The sequence below is a fragment of the Aythya fuligula genome, chromosome 4 (genome assembly GCF_009819795.1).
Source record: "Aythya fuligula isolate bAytFul2 chromosome 4, bAytFul2.pri, whole genome shotgun sequence".
Taxonomy (NCBI): domain Eukaryota; kingdom Metazoa; phylum Chordata; class Aves; order Anseriformes; family Anatidae; genus Aythya; species Aythya fuligula.
Window position 1 is genome coordinate 15,258,598 of NC_045562.1, and position 19,314 is coordinate 15,277,911.

General features: G+C 39.2%; 2 protein-coding genes across 2 annotated transcripts in view; both read right to left on the reverse strand.

Moving 5' to 3' along the window:
- Window positions 1-619: 619 nt before the first annotated feature.
- On the reverse strand, window positions 620-11,112 carry DCK (deoxycytidine kinase). The gene is made up of 7 exons (XM_032187406.1): window positions 10,968-11,112; window positions 9,889-10,007; window positions 7,992-8,185; window positions 6,700-6,847; window positions 5,069-5,184; window positions 4,494-4,593; window positions 620-1,342 (listed from the first exon to the last, which is right to left on the reverse strand). The coding sequence occupies exons 1-7, from the start codon at window positions 11,035-11,037 to the stop codon at window positions 1,316-1,318; spliced, it is 774 nt and encodes a 257-aa protein (XP_032043297.1). The 5' UTR covers window positions 11,038-11,112; the 3' UTR covers window positions 620-1,315.
- Window positions 11,113-14,517: 3,405 nt separating this feature from the next.
- MOB1B (MOB kinase activator 1B) overlaps window positions 14,518-19,314 on the reverse strand; it is a 35,697-nt gene continuing 30,900 nt past the window's right edge. The window contains exons 5-6 of the mRNA XM_032187077.1: window positions 18,067-18,230; window positions 14,518-17,474 (exon numbers count right to left, since the gene is read on the reverse strand). Coding sequence (XP_032042968.1) covers window positions 17,397-17,474; window positions 18,067-18,230 — 242 coding nt within the window. The 3' untranslated portion in view covers window positions 14,518-17,396. The remainder of the gene's footprint in view (window positions 17,475-18,066; window positions 18,231-19,314) is intronic.

Below are 19,314 nucleotides of genomic sequence, written 5' to 3' on the forward strand. Positions count from 1 at the left end.
AAAGAAGTCTTTCCAACCATTTTTATTTCAGTCAATGCTAGAGAACACCAGCACAATTCCAGTAACAAATGAGGAAATTTCATCTCAAATTAGCAAGTTACACAGACACCATAGTAGACAATAAAATACTTTACAATGGAATTTTTGCATTCAAAAGCCAACTGTGCAATCATTCAGAAGTGCTTAAAGCTGAACAAAACAGCACATAAAACAGTACGTAAAGACATGCACCCTGTAGAGTTTATATTTTCTGCACCTGAAACAAAAGTGGCTCCGATAACGGAACGAAATGCACTAAAACAGCAGCTACTCCACAGAGTTCTCCCCTTCTTACTACAAGGTGATGGTTAAGGACAGCCTACTCCAACTATTGCAGTATTACATATGAACACCCAGAAGGCTCAGTTAACAAACGAAGAAGCTCTAACAACAGCAGGAAGCTGCCTCTGACATCCAAAACATAGCTAAGTAAACGTTTAGAAACATGTCATTTAGAGCTGAACATCATTTGCAAGATTTTCTTCTTCCCTTTACAGTACCTATCAAACAAACACACTTCTCTACAGGAAAAAAGGAACTTAAAAACAGCCAAAACCAGCTGTGTTACAGAGAGTTCAGGGTAAAAAAAAAAAACAAAAAAAAACAAAACAACACAACACATGCTAGAGAAATGAAAGCCTCTTAATGTTCTATCTTGCAGTGCACAATATAAACAGGTTAAAAACTAAGAAGGTATCTCCAGAGTTTGCGACATCTGGATTTGTTTCAATTCAGTGTATTCTGAAAACAACTTCACCTATCAAAACTGTCAGATGACTTTTCGTATATCTTGTAAATATAAAACTCCTAGATATATTAAAATTTCCTCACCAGCGTAAGCATTTATGTTTTCTTCCTCTGAACAGTAAGACACCAGTAACAAGTCAACTCCACCAGAAAACTTCATGAGAGAGCTAAGAAAAAACACTACTTCCCTGAAAATTAAATAGCTACTGGTCATAAAATAAATTTAAAAATGCTATAAAATACTCCAGAAGAAGTTATTCATCTGATCAGAAACAGGCAGAATATTCAGGAACTTGCAGAATGCTAGTATCTTCAGAATTTGTCCGTATTACTTTGTATAATGCTCAACAGACCTAGCGATTTATTTAATAATTTCTCTATTCACAGAGTTTGTTTGTTCCTCACAATTAAATCAACAGGGTTGAGTCCTGCCTCTCCAGAGGCCTTCTATAAAAGCAGAAAATGTACTTCAGACTTTGATCACACAGATGTTTGGAACAGTTTGGCTCCGTCTGTGCTTCAAAGAGGATTATAATGTGCTCAAAAATTCCTTCACCTGCAAAAAGAAACACATACTGTCAACGAAGAAAGAATTTATCAACACAAATACACAGAAACTACATTTACCTCTCCATTGCTTTATGCCGTACTACAGGACACAGGAACTGGGAAAAATAAATAGGGTTGTCCATGCCATTTCTTGTCCACTAAGAACTTTTTTGCACCCACAGTGCCTGTAATTTAGCAGGTACGAAGAGCAATGCGTTGGAATGACGTTTGTTCCTCCCACGCTCCTAAACTACAACCCTACATCACAAATGAATTCCTTTAAAAGCAGGTCTAACCTAACCACAAGGAAGATAATGACCACCTCAAAAAAATCTGTCATTTGGAAGACATCAGGCCACACCCAGTACCACAACACTGTTCATATTTTATGTCAATGAAGAGCCCAATGCCCCTTTAATCCATTTAATGGGTTCCTCATAATTTGAGGTTGGCAAATAAATAATAAAACACCACCTAGCAAAACCACAGTCCTTCAAAGAGATCTGATACTGTAGGACAATGCCATAAATATTCCAGGTACTGTTAAACTCCATGTCCTGTGGTTGAAGAACGGATCAAATGCTACCTGAAAATTAATACTGAAGTTCTGGCCCACAGAACGGTACCTAGAACCCAGAGGTCTACATGTTCTACTTAGAGCACCAAGACCCAGTACAGCACTTCAAATAATCCTTACAATTGCACGAGAAATGACTTCAAAAGAGGCAGTGTGCCAAGCAGCAGAGCAGCACCATGCTTTAAGGTGCAATCCCTTTCGACAACATCCTCAATTCAGGTCACTACCAAAGACTGAGAATGCTCTTATCATAGGTATGCAGCCTTTTTGTTGTGCGCCTGCCACTCCCTCTCCCCAAGAGGAAATTCCTTTAAAGCACAGAGGTAGGAAGAGGTGGCAGTGAGGCCCAGGCAACCTTCTCTAAAATATTTAAAATATTACAGGACCCCTTCTTTAAAATATTTAAAATCATTACAGGACCCAAGGAATCCAGCATCTAGGGACAAAACTCCTCTCTTTCAAAAGGATTCCAGATCATCCTAGCAACTACACTGTGATACAATCAGAACTAGGAGAGTTTTCCTCTCCCTCCACTCAGGCTAGACTACTGCATAGAAAAATATGCACAATTCACTAGAGAGCACGGTGTTATTCCATTGGCAGAAGCTCTCATACAGGGGGCACATCTGTAAATGTTTTGTCTAAATTCCTGATGTGAAATGGAAACAGATCTTGGATCACATTCTCATATCATGACCATTCCTTTCCTATTTCAGGGTTCAAGGAAGCAGAAATAAAGAAGTCAAATCCTTTCATGTAGTGAAGGGAACCGAGCATTCTAGCCAGAGTAATGGTAATCATAAGACAGCCATCATCCATTTTAGAAATTAGCAACAACAATGCTGCATGAGGAAATTTATAAAAATGATTTAGGCACTGGTTTTAGGACTGATCTTTGAAAGCGAGCATTACAATAGAGGCAAGCAGGAAACGTGTGAGTTTTGAATCAACACCAGCCATAAGCACATATTAAAGGCCAAAGAACCCAGCCTCAAGAAGAGTGTAGCAGTTTCATCACCTGGGAAATCCCAAAAAATAAGGCCAACACAGGGCTTAGGTTGTTCGCAGGTAGCATCACAGCTACGCAGGAGAAAACTCCACTGAAATCCCTACTTATCTTAATCCCTACCAGGCCCGAGCCTGGTCTTCACTCTTGGTGCAGACAGAAAGAAAATCAATTCTAGAGCCAGGATGATCGGTCTTTCCACCAACTGACAAGATTTAAAGAGGCAAATATGATGAATGCTGGTTTTAATCAGGTGAACAGTTCCACTTCTCAGTGGCTAAACTGATTCTAAAGGACAGAACCGCTTTCCTTGAGGGTAAACAAGCAATTGCCAAAGAAAGGAAAAGCGTGCACTTAACATCGCTAAGGCCTGGAACTCGTTGCAACTACTCAAAGACATAAGGTTGTCCTAAGCTGAATCCCATCATGATTCAGCTACCAAACACTTGAGTAATTAACATTTGTGTGTGTTACACCAGTTGGTGCTAAGATTTAGATTTTCTCAATGCAAACAAAAATCTCAGCTTGAATTCCTTTCATACCAGTATTTTTTTTTCCATGCCTTCAAATAAAAGACTAATTCTGATTTAGATTCTGCATTACTTCTCAATTAAAATAAGAAGCTATATTTGAAGAGTACTCCCTGCATGTTAAGATCACTGCTTTTGAGAAGGATTTTGAATAACACTATCAAATACAACTGAAAGGAAAAGCTTTAATGATACTGCCAATTTAGCAAACGTGATCCCAACTAAGCAGTATTGCAGCAGGCTATAAGGCAGGTTCAGATACTGAACAAACCCCATGCTGTAAATATTTTAGAAGGATGATTACATAATATATTATTTTTAGAGAGTCTCTTTACATTAGCCATATTACATAGTCCCTTATTGTAGCAGACTTACCAGAAGACAGAAGGAGAGCCTTACTCTTTCATTTAGTTAGAAAAATCTACAAAACCTAAAGTATTTTTCCATTGACTCACTGCTTTGCATCAAAACTCAGCTGCAGATTCAGTAAACTCATCCTTCCGCTGTCTGTTTTAATGGTTTTGTACTCTGTTTTCACAGCACCTGGAACCACCTTCTTCCACTGACTGGCACTCTAGGTTAGACTTCTTCACACATATTACAGGGAAGACTAATCCAAACATCTGACCTGTGTAGCCTCTCTCTTTCTTCCTCTCATCAGCTAGCCTTTCTCATCCTCTCACACTTCCATCACATTTCTTAGGACAGCTGCATGATGTTATAAGCATGACACAGCAAATAACAGTTCCTTTAAACATTTGAGGGTTTAAAGTCGGCATTATATTTGCAAACAAAACTAATTGTCAAAGTTTTCTCAAATAAGCCTAGTATGTTTCCTTTTTAATTTTTTACTTTTTTTTAAAAAAAAAAAAAAAAAAAAACTCGAAAACTTAGGTCAGAAGTTACATCAAGAGGCACAATTTTGAAGATCAGTCTTACTTCGAAGAACAGCACGCTTTTTGATGCAAGTATCATCTTAAAATCATTTTGACAGGTTGTCAATTAATCTAAATGATCATTTTGTTCTGTTCACAAGATTTTTTACCTTTTCAGTCATGTGATCATATCTGTCCTTTTTGCCTTTGAAGTCTTCATTAACATCTAATGTTAAGATAGGTATTTCCTGTAGATATTCAAAATCCGTTCTGCATGGGAATAGAAACAAAGAAAATATTAGTAGCTGCAAAAAAGCATGTATCCATTGGTTTTTGTTATTAAGAAACCCATGAAAAGAGCTGCACATTTAAATCACAGCCATGAATTCTGAATATAAACAAAAAAGCTTACATTGACAGTGTAGCTCCTAGGATACATTATTGATCCTTGAACACACTGCTCCCCCAGCACCCAACGATCAATTCAGCCATTTATTAGAATGAGTTCAGCTGAACCATCTGCTCTGCAGAGCTCTATGTGAAAAGAGCTGAAAGCACATTGCATATCCTAGCAATCATTAACACGTCATAAAGTCAATACCACTAAGGATGTATAGATAAATAGATTCCTGGGGTTCGACTTGATATATCAAAGGAAAAGCTGAAGTTTCAATGGTAGAAAAAGCATTATAGAACGTTCTTAGAGCATTTATCCAACCTAAAGTAATCGTTAAACAGATCTTACCGCAGTGTCCTATGCTGAAGCCAGCTTTCATGCTTGTAGTGAAGCTTCTCCAGATATTCGATGGGAATTTCTTGTTCTTCATCTCTTCCACGCAAGTAAATCCTATTTAAGCATTTCTAAATGCAAAATTGAAAAGAGAAAAGAGAAAAGATTGGTTGTTTTTGCAGACATACAGAGTAAGTCTAGTTTGCTGAGTATTTTTGGATTTGTTTGTTTGTTTGTTTCCCCCCCCCCGACAACCCTTTTTACTGTGCAAAATATGTCAAAAATGAATGTTCAACTTGCTTCCTATCTTAGGAAACACGGAAACATTGCTCCATTTCCAGCTGATGGAGCCTACTGACTATCTTCAAAATCAAAGAAGGACTCACGGAAATTTATTGCATTGTTTCTCCGCTACAAGGCATGTCTCAAATAGGCTTTTTTATTAAAAGAACATGGGGACCGGTGTATTGCATGGAAAGAGAATAGAAGCACCCTTACAACATTACGGACTGTCATTTCAAAATCTCCTTATGTACTTCTGGGTCTAAAGAGCTCTGTTTTTGAATGCCATACTCGGTTTCAGTCCTGAACACATCCAACGCCTCCAGTATGAGATGATCACAATTCTTTAAAACTGCTTAATTTTGTAAGTATACATTCTCAAAGTAAAGGAGGAAAAAAATCCCTTGACAATAAGCCTAGGAAAAAAGCCCTCACAGAAACTCTATCTAGCATGTTACATTACTGAGTTGTTAAGCACAAAAACAAAAGATCAAAGTAGAGAAGCATGGAAGTGACCTACAAGTCAGTTAGTTACTTCAATTGGAACCTTTTAAAACTCTTCTTATTTTTTATCCTCTTATGCAACTTTCATACTCAAGAGTGATATTAATGTTGTTACCTTATTTTAAAATACATTGCACACCCAGACATCAAAGCGTTGTGCTGAAGCACTGCATCAACCAAATGCATTCATCTGGCTTAGCTCCATCGCTCCAGGTGAAAGGGCTTCACAAACACACACCCCATATCCTCTGAGGCATTAACTATAAATTATTCTGTCACACCAAAGATCCTATAGCTAATTTTGCACTTTTCACTTATTTTATTACCAGTAGTAGTAGTTTCTGGTTTGCTCATCATATAAACAATCTGCTTTTATAATTAGAAAAACATTATCTTCACATTTTATTTACAAATACACAGGCTACATCTGAAAGAACATTCTTATGTTAAGTACTTCCAGACGGTATTAGTAATAACTCAAGTATTACAGTCTCTGGGGGAATACTACAATCTAAATTGAACTCTAATCATTAGGATTCTTATGGTGAAGGTTAAGAATAGCTCAGTATTTTGAAAAGATTACATTCAAGGCAAGTTTTTCAACTGTTTTCTTGTCTTAGACATTCAAAACCATCCGTAAAACAAAGAAATAGTGAGATGTAATGACACAGAACCATGACCTTAGTAGAGTTCCTTACAAGTACATTATTCTTCAGTCATGAAGTCCTAAAATCATAGTTAAAACCTGCATTTTTAGCAGAAAAAAAAATCCATGGGAGTACATACAAAGACCACATTTTAACAGCAAGGCACAGAACAGGTACTCATTTTCTCTGTTGTCATAATTGTTTACTCCTTACCTCAGGAGTGGCTCTGAGATAAATGATCCCATCCAGCGCTAGGCTTTGACCGAACTGCTTATTCATCCAGTCATGCCAGTCTTGGTAAATAGTCCATTCTGTTTCATTCATGCAATCAGACTCATATAAATTAGCTGCAAAGATATATCTGTGAACACAAAACAGTTCTGTAAACAAAACTAAGCTTGTATACAGTTATCAAGTACTTTGCCCAAACTACTGGGCAGCAACTAGGAAAAGAAGCAACATAGTAACTGTGTAACTTTCATGAATATTTGGACAGGAAATAAACAGCTGGTTTTCTCATTCTGTACTTCTGTCTATTCCAGGAGCATCCACAAGGAACAGTAAAAATTGAAGCTCAGGTATCTGTTCAGGAGTAATTTACAAGCCACTGAAACACTGTGGAAATTTATTTACAATCTATTAGAATGCAGCAAACAAGGAGTAAGGATTCTGTGATGGAATTCAGTGATCAAATCTAACCTTCTGCAACTACACACCGAGAGGTACAGCAATATAGAACAGCTAGACCCTTTGCATGAAGCACAGAAGAAAACAAGAGCAAGCAACAAAGAAACTGCTTTGTTCTTCTTGTTGCCTACTCCCCTTTTAATTAAAAGGAAATGTGCATGCACAAACCATAAAAAAAATACCCAGAAAGAGTAAGAAACTACAAACAGTTTATCGATGCTTGGGGGTGACCTTATGTTTCTCTACAACTACCACTAGTACCTCAAAGAAGACTGTAGTGAGGTGGGGGTCGGACTCTTCTCCCAAGCAAGAAGTGAAAGGACAGGAAGAAACGTCCTAAAGTTGCACCAGGGAAGGTTTCCATTGGGTATTTAGGAAAAATGTCTTCACTGAACGGGTTGTGAGGCATTGGAACAGGCTGCCCAGGGAAGCGGTTGAGTCACCATCCCTGGAGGTCTTCAAGAAACGTGTAGGTATGGTGCTTAGGGATGTGGTCTAGTGGTAGTGCTACCACTTGGCAGTGCTAGGCTAATGGCTGGACTTAATGATCTTACTGGTCTTTTCCCATCTAAATGATTCATTTCTACGAGTTCAAGGTTATTCTGAAGTATAAACCCTCAACTCAGTAAAATTATTTCACTGTCAACACCACTGAGAGAACGCTAACAAGCCTCTTAACGCTATCCTTGTGATTCTCCTGCATCAAAGTTAAGACGAAGGAATTGACAAAGCTCAGGCCTGCTCCACCTGTTATTAATTTCTGGGCTGCATTTAGGAGGATTTTGCTCTTCACTCGACGGACTTCACATCCAACATACCTGTCACTGTAGACGGATCGTTCAAAGAAGACCACAGGATTCTCTGCCTCTCTGAGTTTGCCTTCAAGGGATTTGATCTGAGCCCGAATCCTGCTCAGGCAGGCGTACGTTTGGAAAGTGAAAGACCACCTCTCTGGTTTGTCATACATCATCCGAAGCACATTTCCACCACTCTTCTGTGATGTAGTCAGCTCCTGTTTTTAAATAAATATGGTGAGCCTTTAAAAGTTGGGAAGGTAGAGTATTAAGCTAAAACAGAATTGCTCTACTACATTAAACTACAACTCCATCCAGCTTTTCTTTCAGGTTTGCAATTGCATCATTTACCTCTCAACCCTATTTGTACATAAAGCATAAAGAGAGGTAACATTTCTTCTGGCACTGAATACTCTACAGTGTCAAAATGCTCAAGTACAAAAAAAAACCAGAACACTTTTGATCAGTATTTACAAACTTTAATGAAAGAACAACATTCTCTCAGTGCAAGAAGTCAACAACATTGTGAAAAAAATCCATGCTCCTTTCACTCTGACAAGCCTATGTTTAATTATGAAGTTGAGTTATTTTTGTTTTTCCATGCATTCCGGTTTCGTAATTACAGTACAATTATAACAGCTACCGATACAGCACCTTAAGATGTTCTCATCATACCTGAGAGGTTCAGAACAGGCTCCAGGCCAAAAATATCCCTCAGCCCACAGAACGTTGCTCAAACATCTTGAGGCAGCAACTAAAGCCACCAAAACTGAAAGCTGCGTGCCTCAGCTTTACTAGAAAACATAGTATATCAAATATGATTGCTTCTGTCTGAATCTTTTTGCCACATTATCTCTAGATATTTGAAAATATCTCAGTATTTGGACTTAGTGTTTGAGCTCAACTCAAATTCTAGAACAAAACTGGAACACATAGTAGTCTTGTCTTAATATATATATATATATATGTGTGTGTGTGTTTCCTGACTAATTCTAGGAGTTATATATAACATCATGTTTCTTCAAACCAGACAAAGCAACTGCAGAAAAGTGCCATTTCTAAGTCTATCCTTAAGGGGTGATTATGATGGATTTGAAATTTCATGCAAGTGTGCTGGACCCAGCTGCGATAGAGTTGTCAAAGAACAGCCCATAGTGTGATGCATTATGTTTTTGAGGCTAGAACAGTTAATCCCAGACTGATGTTCTGCAACGTGCTTGCAAAACATAAAGTCTTTCTTCGTTTCCCACTCTGACTGCAACAAGCAGGCTGGGGGTGCACAAGAAGTTGGGATTCTGACAGGCCAGTGATATTCCACGCCTTAAGATGTCACGTTCAGCAATTAGCTCAGGTAGCTGAAGGAAGAGGAGGGGAAGGCTTTGATTTGCATGGTAGTGGTGCTCAGAGGCTGCCAGGACTGTTTCTGGGAGGAGGTCAGTGATTGCTTTTGCATCATTTGTTATCTTCCCACTCTACCTTTCACTTATTAACAAATCTTCATCTTGACTCAGGAGTTTTCTTGCTTTGGAAAGGCTTTAAACTACAAGAGGGTTGGTCTAGATCAGACATTAGGAAGAAATTCTGTACTCTACTCTGAGGGTGGTGAGGCACTGCACAGGCTGCCCGGAAAAGCTGTGGATGCTCCATCCCTGGAACTGCCCAAGGCCAGCCTGGATGGGGCTTTGGGCAACTTGGTCAGGTGGGAGGTGTCCCTGCCCACGGCAGGGAATCTAACAGAATTGGGTGGCTTTTAAGGTCCCTTCCAACCCAAACTGTTCTATGATGATAATCAGTAAGAGAGATACCTATCACATGTATTTTCTAAACATACCTGTTTTTTTCAGAAGACCACAACCTCTCATATTAGAAGAGCACTTCACTGGTTTTGAGAAAAATAAAGTTTCATCTTAGTTTATCATACCTCACAATCATCTTCCGAATTTTGTTGAACATTGCACCATCTAGCTACAGGCTCATGAACAACTTCCCATTCTTCATCAGCTTGTTTGAGGATATTCACAAACGTTGACTTCCCTGCAGCTGTAGAAAAGCATTGAGGAAGAACAGTAGTCAAAAAGGCTACTGTTCTTTAACAAGGGAACAACTATTTTCAAGTATCATAAATGGGTGTCCCCTACCATTTTGACGTCATTCAGGTATGATTCAGAGACCATAGTGCACCACAAATTATCAAGGAACTGAAGCACAATTTTTTGTGTTTTAAAAACCCTTACAACACTCATATCAAAGCAATAATGACAGCAAGCCTGTCAATTATCTGGAAAGTTACATTTGCTTGGTGGTCCACTCTTGGGCTCAAAGTTGCTGCAATTTACACTTTAGGCAAAAAAAAAAAAAAATAGCGAAGAGGAAACATAAAGCAGAAGGGATGTTTTCTCAAAGATACAGCATGCAGGTCCACCACCAATGGAGAAAATGCTCAGATTTTAAAAGAGGTACTTAAAACTGAGAGATGACAAGCAGCTGGTTCTCCAGTACAGGAGTAAGCACCAGTCAGCAAACTGGTACCTACTCCTTACAACTCCTACCCTCAATTTTGAGCTCAGCTCTTGGAGAAAAAAAAAAAAAAAAAAAAAAAAGCATCTTATTATGAAGGAACTTCCTGCTCTTCACAACAGTTAAACAGGTTTCTCTCGTTTGCTGAGGGAGGTATTGAACACTACAAGTTTAACCTGACAGCCTGCATTTACACAGGTGTCTTATGCTTCAGTCAGGAACGAATAAATCTTTATAGGAAAGGCAGGAGAGAATAACCCTTTAAAAATAAACCCTTAGAAAGGCGAACAAATTAAAAACCATCCCGGGAAGCTCGCTTTTTCCCTCAAACCCCCCCCCGCAGCGTTCCCAGCAGCCGACGTTCTCCTCGCGTTATCCCCCGACTGGCTATCGCGCCGCGACTCCGCTTCTGGGGACGGAACCGGAGAAAGGCTACGCCGCCCCCGGGCACCCACCGAGGCGGCGGGGCGCCCCCCGACTCACCGATGTTGCCCTCCACGGCGATCTTCTTCACCCTGCCCTCCAGCCGCCCGCGCTTGGGGGGAGTCGCCATGAGGGGACGGCACCGGGAGGGAGGGGGGGTGTAGAGGGGGAGGCGCTGTGTGAGGGAGCCGCGCGCGCACAGCAGCCGCGCGAGCCGCCAACGGCCGCAACGGAAATAACCGTCGCCCCTTCCGCCGCCGCGCTCGCGCCCGCCTTTCGAATTTGGCGCGCGCCGGCCCCCGCCTCAGGGGCGGCGGCGCCCTGAGGGGACGGGCAAAAAAAAAAAAATAAACGAGACAACCGTGGTCAAACATAAGCTATTTATTTTCCTCTTATAAACAGCCTTCAGCTCCTTGTTGAAAAAACAAAACAAAACAAAACAAACTAGAATTTAAATATTTTGTCCCATCACAGACAACGATCTGTATACATTATTTACAACTCTCAAATAAACATGTTGCGAATTTTCAGACATTCAACTTTTTTTTTTTTCTTTTTGTAAATCAAAAGCTGTCATTTAAAATTAAAGGAACAATCAGTGACTACAAACTGAAGCGATATTGGCACAGTTAGCTTACAGTAAGGGTTCTCGTCTTGCATTTTACACCATATTTTCTCCCATATTTTATTAAGATTTTAAGAGGAGGAAAGGTTAGTGTTGCTTCTGTAATATATATATATATATTTTGCCTTCAGAAATGACCTTTTATTGAAACCTCATTCACTCCTACTGCATTCTTCTCTCCCATTGCACAGCAAGGTATGTGCTTCTGTGGTACGAAGCAACACGACTACAGCACACAGAAGTAATAAAACAGCAATGTAAATAAGCGTTCCCTCTGCGACATATCTCTGAAAAATGTCAGAAGTTGCAAACGTACAAAAATAATGAGTATAGTTTAGTGGCTATAAAAATTAATTTCCCCTAAAAATACAATATTCTATGAACAATTCAGGGAATTTGTTTCTAAAACAAAAATGTAATCTGGTATTTACCTAGACTGCAATCTTAACCTGGTAAAAGGAAATTGTAAGAAAAGCATGAAAGTAGAAAGGTTTAACACTTAAAATGACTGATGTTAGCCTCATCTTATAAGATCCAGGAAAAGACAACAGACATTCGTAAAACTACTAGTGGTTTTAGTGCAGTTTGGGAAAAAACAACTGAAATTAGCAGTGAAGGAAATAAGATTCAGAGTAACGGTGAATCTTTTAGTGAAAGTAAAGCAAGGAATCTGTATTCATGCTGCACCTCTTTAAATAGTCCAACTAAAAGGGGGTGTTTTATATACAGTAATATAGCACTCTGGCAGGTAGGAAGGGGGGAAAGGCTGGTAAGAAAAACTACCCAAAAAGGATATGTTTATAATAAAACTGTGTCTTGTGGTTCAAGAGAAAGGGGGGCAAGAAGCAGAAAGGAACAATCTGAAAGGTACATAAAGTCCATAGCAGCAAATAGGTATCCTTTACCTGTTAAGTGAGTGTCAGGGAGACTGGGAGAGTGTTCAGCTCCTAAATACTGAAGAAGGACAGTGATCCTCTGCAGCTTGAAGTAAAAGCTAAAGTTCAAAGCTCTACATTGCATAGTAAGCAGTAAAAGAAACTTGATGCTTGCAGACGGGCCGTTGGCCCCTTGAAACCTGTTTTCTCCCCTCACCTACCATTCAGCTACCTGCAACAGCAGAATGTGGCATTTTTCTTTTCTATTTGCAAAATTAACTTGTATCCCTGACTTGAATATGAACGACTGCAAGCATAACATATCCAACACCATCTCAACAGTGTCAACACTGGCAACGGTGGCCAAACGTGCTTAACTAACAGTTTGTCCCATCCCGGCTTGAGGTAGATGACCTCCTGAAGTTACCACCCACATCACTGACATGGTCGAATATGCTGGTAGCTGAAGAACACCCCGAACAGCAGAATTTAAGGACATCAGTAGACTGGAAGGCCTCAGCAACAACTGGCGGCCCCCAGCCTGATTTAGCCCCATCGGCACCTTCTGCTCCCGATGGCCACAAAGCAGAAAGGTTTTGTTTCAAAGATCTCATGACACGTAACAGAGACTGTTTGTAACACCGGCCTAAAGCAGCGCATTTGTTCAGGGTTCACTTCTCTGGGTTTTATTTGGGGGGTTGCCACCCCCCAACCAATGCACTATTTTATGAACATATTCCCTCTACCCAGATTCGCCTTGTAAAACATGACAACTTTTGTGTAGCATTTTGATGTGCCCTTACTTCACAAGTGTAAACACACATGAATTTCTGGTCCCACATCTTTTTGAAGCAAAAAAGGAAAAAATAATTAAAAGCTGCAAATATAAACAGCATAGGGATATTGAATCCCAAACACTGCATGCTTATCTTTAATGTTATTTTCAAGTGTTGTATAATTAAACAATGTGTTCATACAGTTGTCAGGCAAATCAAGATCTCCAAGCTTTTATTACATGCCTAGAAACTATTCTGTAGAAGTGTTTTCTACTGTCAAATCCTAAATGCAAAAAAATGCACTATCCCTGTAAGAGTAATATTTTAAGTAATACATTCAAATTCTGATTTGCTGAACTGCAGTGAATGCCTCTGAATTTCTAGAATTGGGTGTTCAAAAAAGAAAAAGGAAAAAAAAAATATTTCAGAGTGCAAGTCTGCAAAAAATGAGGAGAGCAACTGCAATGGTTACCAGTCACAGCAAATCCTCGCTTTTAAGTATTCTTCTTTTTAGTTTCTTTCTTGTATATGCCACCAAACCAACAAAAAAGCTTTAAATCTAATAGAGGGTATCTCCCCTTGGTGCAGACTTGTGCCACTGTCACGTCTTGTTGCAATGTGATAACACAAACTCTAGCACTGGTTGAAAGGCTCCAGTAAGCTTTATCAGCACAGTGAATATATGCATGCAGCCTATTGAGCTGTAGTGACTCAACTCAGTAAAGCGGTTTTCATTGGCAAGTTTATAGGATTTTTAATTTCCAACTGCATCCGCAGCACTCTTCACGCCTCTGTAGCTGAACGCCTATCTCCCTCAAGCTTAGAAGTTTCAGTCATTAAACACTTCTTGGACAGAAGTATGCATAGAAGGCTGTGTGTGCAAGATCCTGTTCTAAATTCAGCTTCCTGCATGACTGAAGTCCATTTAAAATACTGCACTTCGAATTCAGGAGCTAAGCTGCTTTTGCATAGTCACGTGGGTGCTCTCCACCCCCAGAGCTCTGCAAAGATGTTAGTCTTTTGCATTGTTTAGTCCTGAACTAAAAGAGCCCTCCAACCCAGAGCTTGCAGCAGCCTAACCAGGCTGAGTTGCATCCAGATCAGATGTCAGGCACGCTACTCAAGTTCAAAACAATTCTGCAGCTGCAAAGACATCATGAATCATGCACTGTCCCTACTGCATTCCCAGCTATCTAGCTACCTCGCTGAATGTACCATACAGCACAAAAAATAAAATAAAATAAAATAAAATAAAATAAAATAAAATAAAATAAAATAAAATAAAATAAAATAAAATAAAATAAAATAAAATAAAATAAAATAAAATAAAATAAAATAAAATAAAATAAAATAAAATAAAATAAAATAAAATAAAAAATGTGGTGCATTGGAGGAGAACTCTTTTTGCAACTATTAAAAAGGATGGTACTTGCCCAATCCAATACATGGGATATTCTGCCTATGGGATCTCCTTTCTTATTAGCACATTAATCGACCCCTGACAGCAGGATTTAGATGTTACACCACTGACTGACTCTTCCATTGGCCAACAAAATTTCATGGGGATGCCTGTCAAGACTAGGGATGTCCTCTGAACAGGAAGACTGACAAAAGCATTGCGGTGAATACTGCAGTCATAGGTGTCTTGACAAAGGGAAGGAAATTGTGCTTGTCTCTCTTATGTACTTTTGCCTTCAGTTTTCTTTTACCTTACACATTTTTTTCTGACCCCCAACTCACTGAAGAGAGAACAGACACGGGGCACCTCTCTTTTCCTCCCATGTGCACGTACACACAGGGGAGAGTCAATATTGTGACTGGCTGCAAAATGGTATGTCCCTACTCTATCTTTTTTAAGCTAGGAGTCTGTCAAAACATTTGAGGGAAAGCTCTCTTTGCATCATCAGCTTGACCTACTTCATCCTTACAGCGTGGACTGTGATCAATGTAATCCAATACCAATTCTCAAGTTAACAAAAGTCACAGTAAAGAAACCCCCTTGATAGTTACCTATTAGGAAAATGTCTTCATCCTGTGTAGACACAAGAAGCTGAAACAAAGTGAAATTTTCCCTTGTCCTTAACTTATAAGCAGCTTCTACTGGACATTGACCTGGACCTGCAAAGGAGACAAAATGTATTCTATGTTTTTTTGAACTTTAGCAAAGCTTCTAATGAAGCCAAGGGCTGTCTGAATTACCTATGCTAAACTCCAGGTGTTTTGCAAGCAGTCTCCATATCTAACTTTACTGTAACCAAACCTAAATTCACTATGAACACTACTGCACGACCACTCTTTACTACTCTACAAGAAGAAGAAAAGTTTCCACTTCTAAATGAAAAGCTGTGAAAAAAAGCACACAAGGCCATTTTTCTTGTTCAGTACTATGTCTTCTCAATTGTTCTCCAGTCTGGTAAGAAAGAGAGACAGAAGTAACAGAAGTTTAAACTGCTTCTCACGCTGACAGGGTAATTTAACTCAATTGCGGAACAATATTGCTCTTAAAATAAGCTTCTGATGATTTTGAAGTACGTTATTTTAACTCAAAATCAACGATTCTTGTCTCCAAAATGAACATATATTTGTTATTGTGCTTAAATACTTCTTAGCTGTCCATGCTAATGGCCACTTAGATATTTTGCAGGCTGCTGCACAGCATTTTCTCCTTTACTCAACGCTTTCAGTCAAGCAGAGGTGCCCAAAATAAAAGCTCAACTTTTCTGCCATGAGTTTACCTGTAAATTTCTGAGGTTTGAGAGTCAAAGTAGTATACGTGGGTCAGTTGATACATACACATTACTCAGATCTGAGTGTTTTAGTAAAGTCACAACCTAGCAAAGTCTGCCAACCTTAACCACCTATTGTATCAGATCTGGCAACTAGTGATATCACAGGATAGCAAGCTGCAGACCCTAATGCATATTTATTTGAAGCCCAAATGCAGCAGCATTGACAAGACCCCTAAATGAACCAGAGAAGAGAGTCATATGGGCTTCTGCAATGGAAAACCCAACTGATATAGTTGCAGCAGAGATTTCCAAGCCATTGTGTACAACAGCCCCAAAAGTTAACTTGTCACAGGCGATTCTTGTATCTGGTTTGAGACAAGAGAAGGCTAGAGAGGCAGAGAGACTAACACAGGTGGGGGAAGGACACATTTCAGTTAGATGGGGGAGAATGTTGTCATGCTAATGTAAATCCTAAATGGCTCACAAAATTACCTTCCCTTCAAGCTATGTTCCCTATTACAGAAAACACTATCCATCAGAGCTCCTCCATGGAGCTGGGCTTTTTATTCCTAACTTACAAACACCATCCCATTAGTTATTTTTAAAGGCAGGATTTTCTTCGTATTACCCCAGTGTAGTTTTGCTACTATCTTCCCTAACTGTATTTGTGCAAAATGACAGTTCATTTGGCAAACACTAGGAGACTTAACAGAAGTGCCCTACCCAAAGTGGTATTGTACTCACCTGTTACAAAAAAGTAACCACAAAAAGCAAAAAACAGTGCAACAGACGTGTAAGTATTTGCTAACCACAATTTCTCTGTAATTTTGACACCTCCTTCATCATTTTGATTTGGCGACTAGAGCTTCGTATCGCTTCTCTTTATAAGAAATATCTACTTTTGAAAAATTCTATATTAATCTCTAAAAAAATAAGACAAATATTTGTATTAAAAGCTGGAGATCACTGATTTAAGTAAGTTATGGCTTTTTTAGTGTAAGTATATATATATCTTTTTTTCTAAAACAAGTATCAGTAAGTGTCTTGGGTGTTAGTTCGTATTTTCTGTTTCCAGCAATGTTCAGTATTGTATGTGCTTTGCACCTCAGAAGCGAGTTTGCCAAGGCACTTAGAGAATGTAAGGAAGTCTTTAAGGGACTTCATGAGAATGGGCTACCATTGACACAATACAGAACCCATCCACCAGCAGAGTCAATCCCCCAACCAAGCATGTTTCCTTTACAAACAGTCAGCACCTGCTAAAATTCCACAATGAGTAACAACTATCAAAAAAAAAAGAAAAAAAAGGCTATTTACTGCATGTCACTAACAGACAAAAGATTTCCCCTAATAAAAGCAGAGAGTAGAACTTGGCTGTCAGGAATAACAGCACAGGGTTTTGTTTTTAAAAAACAAATGAACAAAAAACAAATACCACACGCTCGCTTAAAGAAACAAGTGACTTCGAAAAAATCCTCTTCCTTTTATCTGTCCTTAGAGGTGAGTTTTTCAATCAGTTCTTGAAGTGGTGCAAGCTCTCTTCTGTCAATAAGGTTGAATTCCTGTAACAGGGGTGAGGGGAAAGACAAACAGAGTTATATATGTGCAGCTCAAGTAGGAAGTCTTATTCCAACAGAAGTCATTTGGTAGGAGGCTCTTCCAGTCCAGGCGTAGCCAACTGCAATGTTTTCTGCCTGTCTGCCATTATCTAAATAATAAAGTTAACTGCCTAAAGCTTTTTTCCTCATTTAAGGGGAGGAAACATGCCAAGAAGATGCCCTTTGTTGGGCTGGGAAGGGAGAAGAATGTAGTCTTGTAGCAAACACTCTCTTTGTAATCTTTAATCAACAGTTTCAGAGACTGTCCTCCCTCTTTCTTTCGTAAGAAATTACTGTCCTATTTAATTTTTTTGCTAGGAAACAGTTTTTTCTATTCAATTTGGGAGCAAACGAATACCTCATTGAAAATGTTTCAATTCCTTGAATACTTCTAGCAGTAAATATACATACAAATACCATGAGACATACTCTTGGAGCCTTGGAGGTGTTGACTCATCCACAAACATACCCGCTGTTATGAAACTGAACGGGTGTTGCTTTGATACAGTACTTTTCAAGATAATAATCACAACTGTAACGTTCCTGCCACACTTACCTGAACAAAAAATATAAAGTGCTTGAAAGAAGTGTTAAGATGTGCCTCTTCCTGCAGCTGGATAACTGGATCAAAGTGCTGGTGATAAATGTGAGCGTAAACTCTGAAGAGACGCTTTAAAATCGTCTTTGCCACTGACATGAAATTCTTTGGGAACGGTACACCTACAAACAAGAAAAATGAATGGCTTATTTTTAAACACCCATGCCATGTTCATTTATGTTAAAACCCATTATAACCCAACCTTATCTCTTGCACCCCACTGTGCTTCCTTCACAGGAAGGGCCGCTTCATTTCTTTCAGCAATTTTGTCTGTAAGTCACACAATGCACTTAGACCAACGCACAACGACAAGCTCATTAGAAGACTGCAGGGGAGGTTTCTCTCCCTGCAGTAGTCCAGTGGCTTACGAATTCACCCCAAGACAAATTCAGCTACATTTCTATGCTGAACACACCAGATACATTTGCATTGGTAGCTAAAATCCCCTTCAATATCAATCATATTTTACTGTTTGCATGGCTACAAGTGAAGTAAGAAAAAATGCTGTCTCCCAGCTGTCTCGTGCTCCATGAAGAGATTCCGTCTCCATCCAGCTCATCGTCATCCCTTTGCCTGAGGCTATTGCTTTCTCACCTGCCTGCTGAAGAACTGACACATGCTCCTTTCACTCTTTGCACTGAAAATGACCCAGGACATGTAAAATTAGTTTCAACAGCCAATCTTTGTCAGTATACAAGTTCTATTAATATTGGTTAGGAAACTGCAACCAGCCACTGGGAGCAATAATCTATTCAGCCAACTCAAGTTTAAAAAAAAAAAAAAAAAAACAATTATCGATCATCTAAGTAGATGAAATTTGTCTAACTTCTCATCACGTAGCAGATCTCCCAGACAGCTTAGATCTTTTGCAGTCCTTTCAGCTGGTGAAGTCCTGTCAGAAGGCCAGTGGCCAAAGCTGGATGCTGGTGGCCAACCATGATCTTATTAACACTTTAAAATTCTAGAAATAAAATTTCCACACTTTACTTCAGCTTGTCCTGCTTATAGATATATCACATTTCCTTCATTGGCTACTGCATCACATAAGAAGTTCATATCTAATTGCTTGGCTGTGGCTTTAAGTCCCTTTTGGCATCACTGCATTTCAAAAATATATCCTATTAAAAAAGTCTTCACTTATTTTCGTTCATACTTACAATCATAAAAAGTATATGCTGAAGTGAAAAAAAGATCCAGTCCTGACGT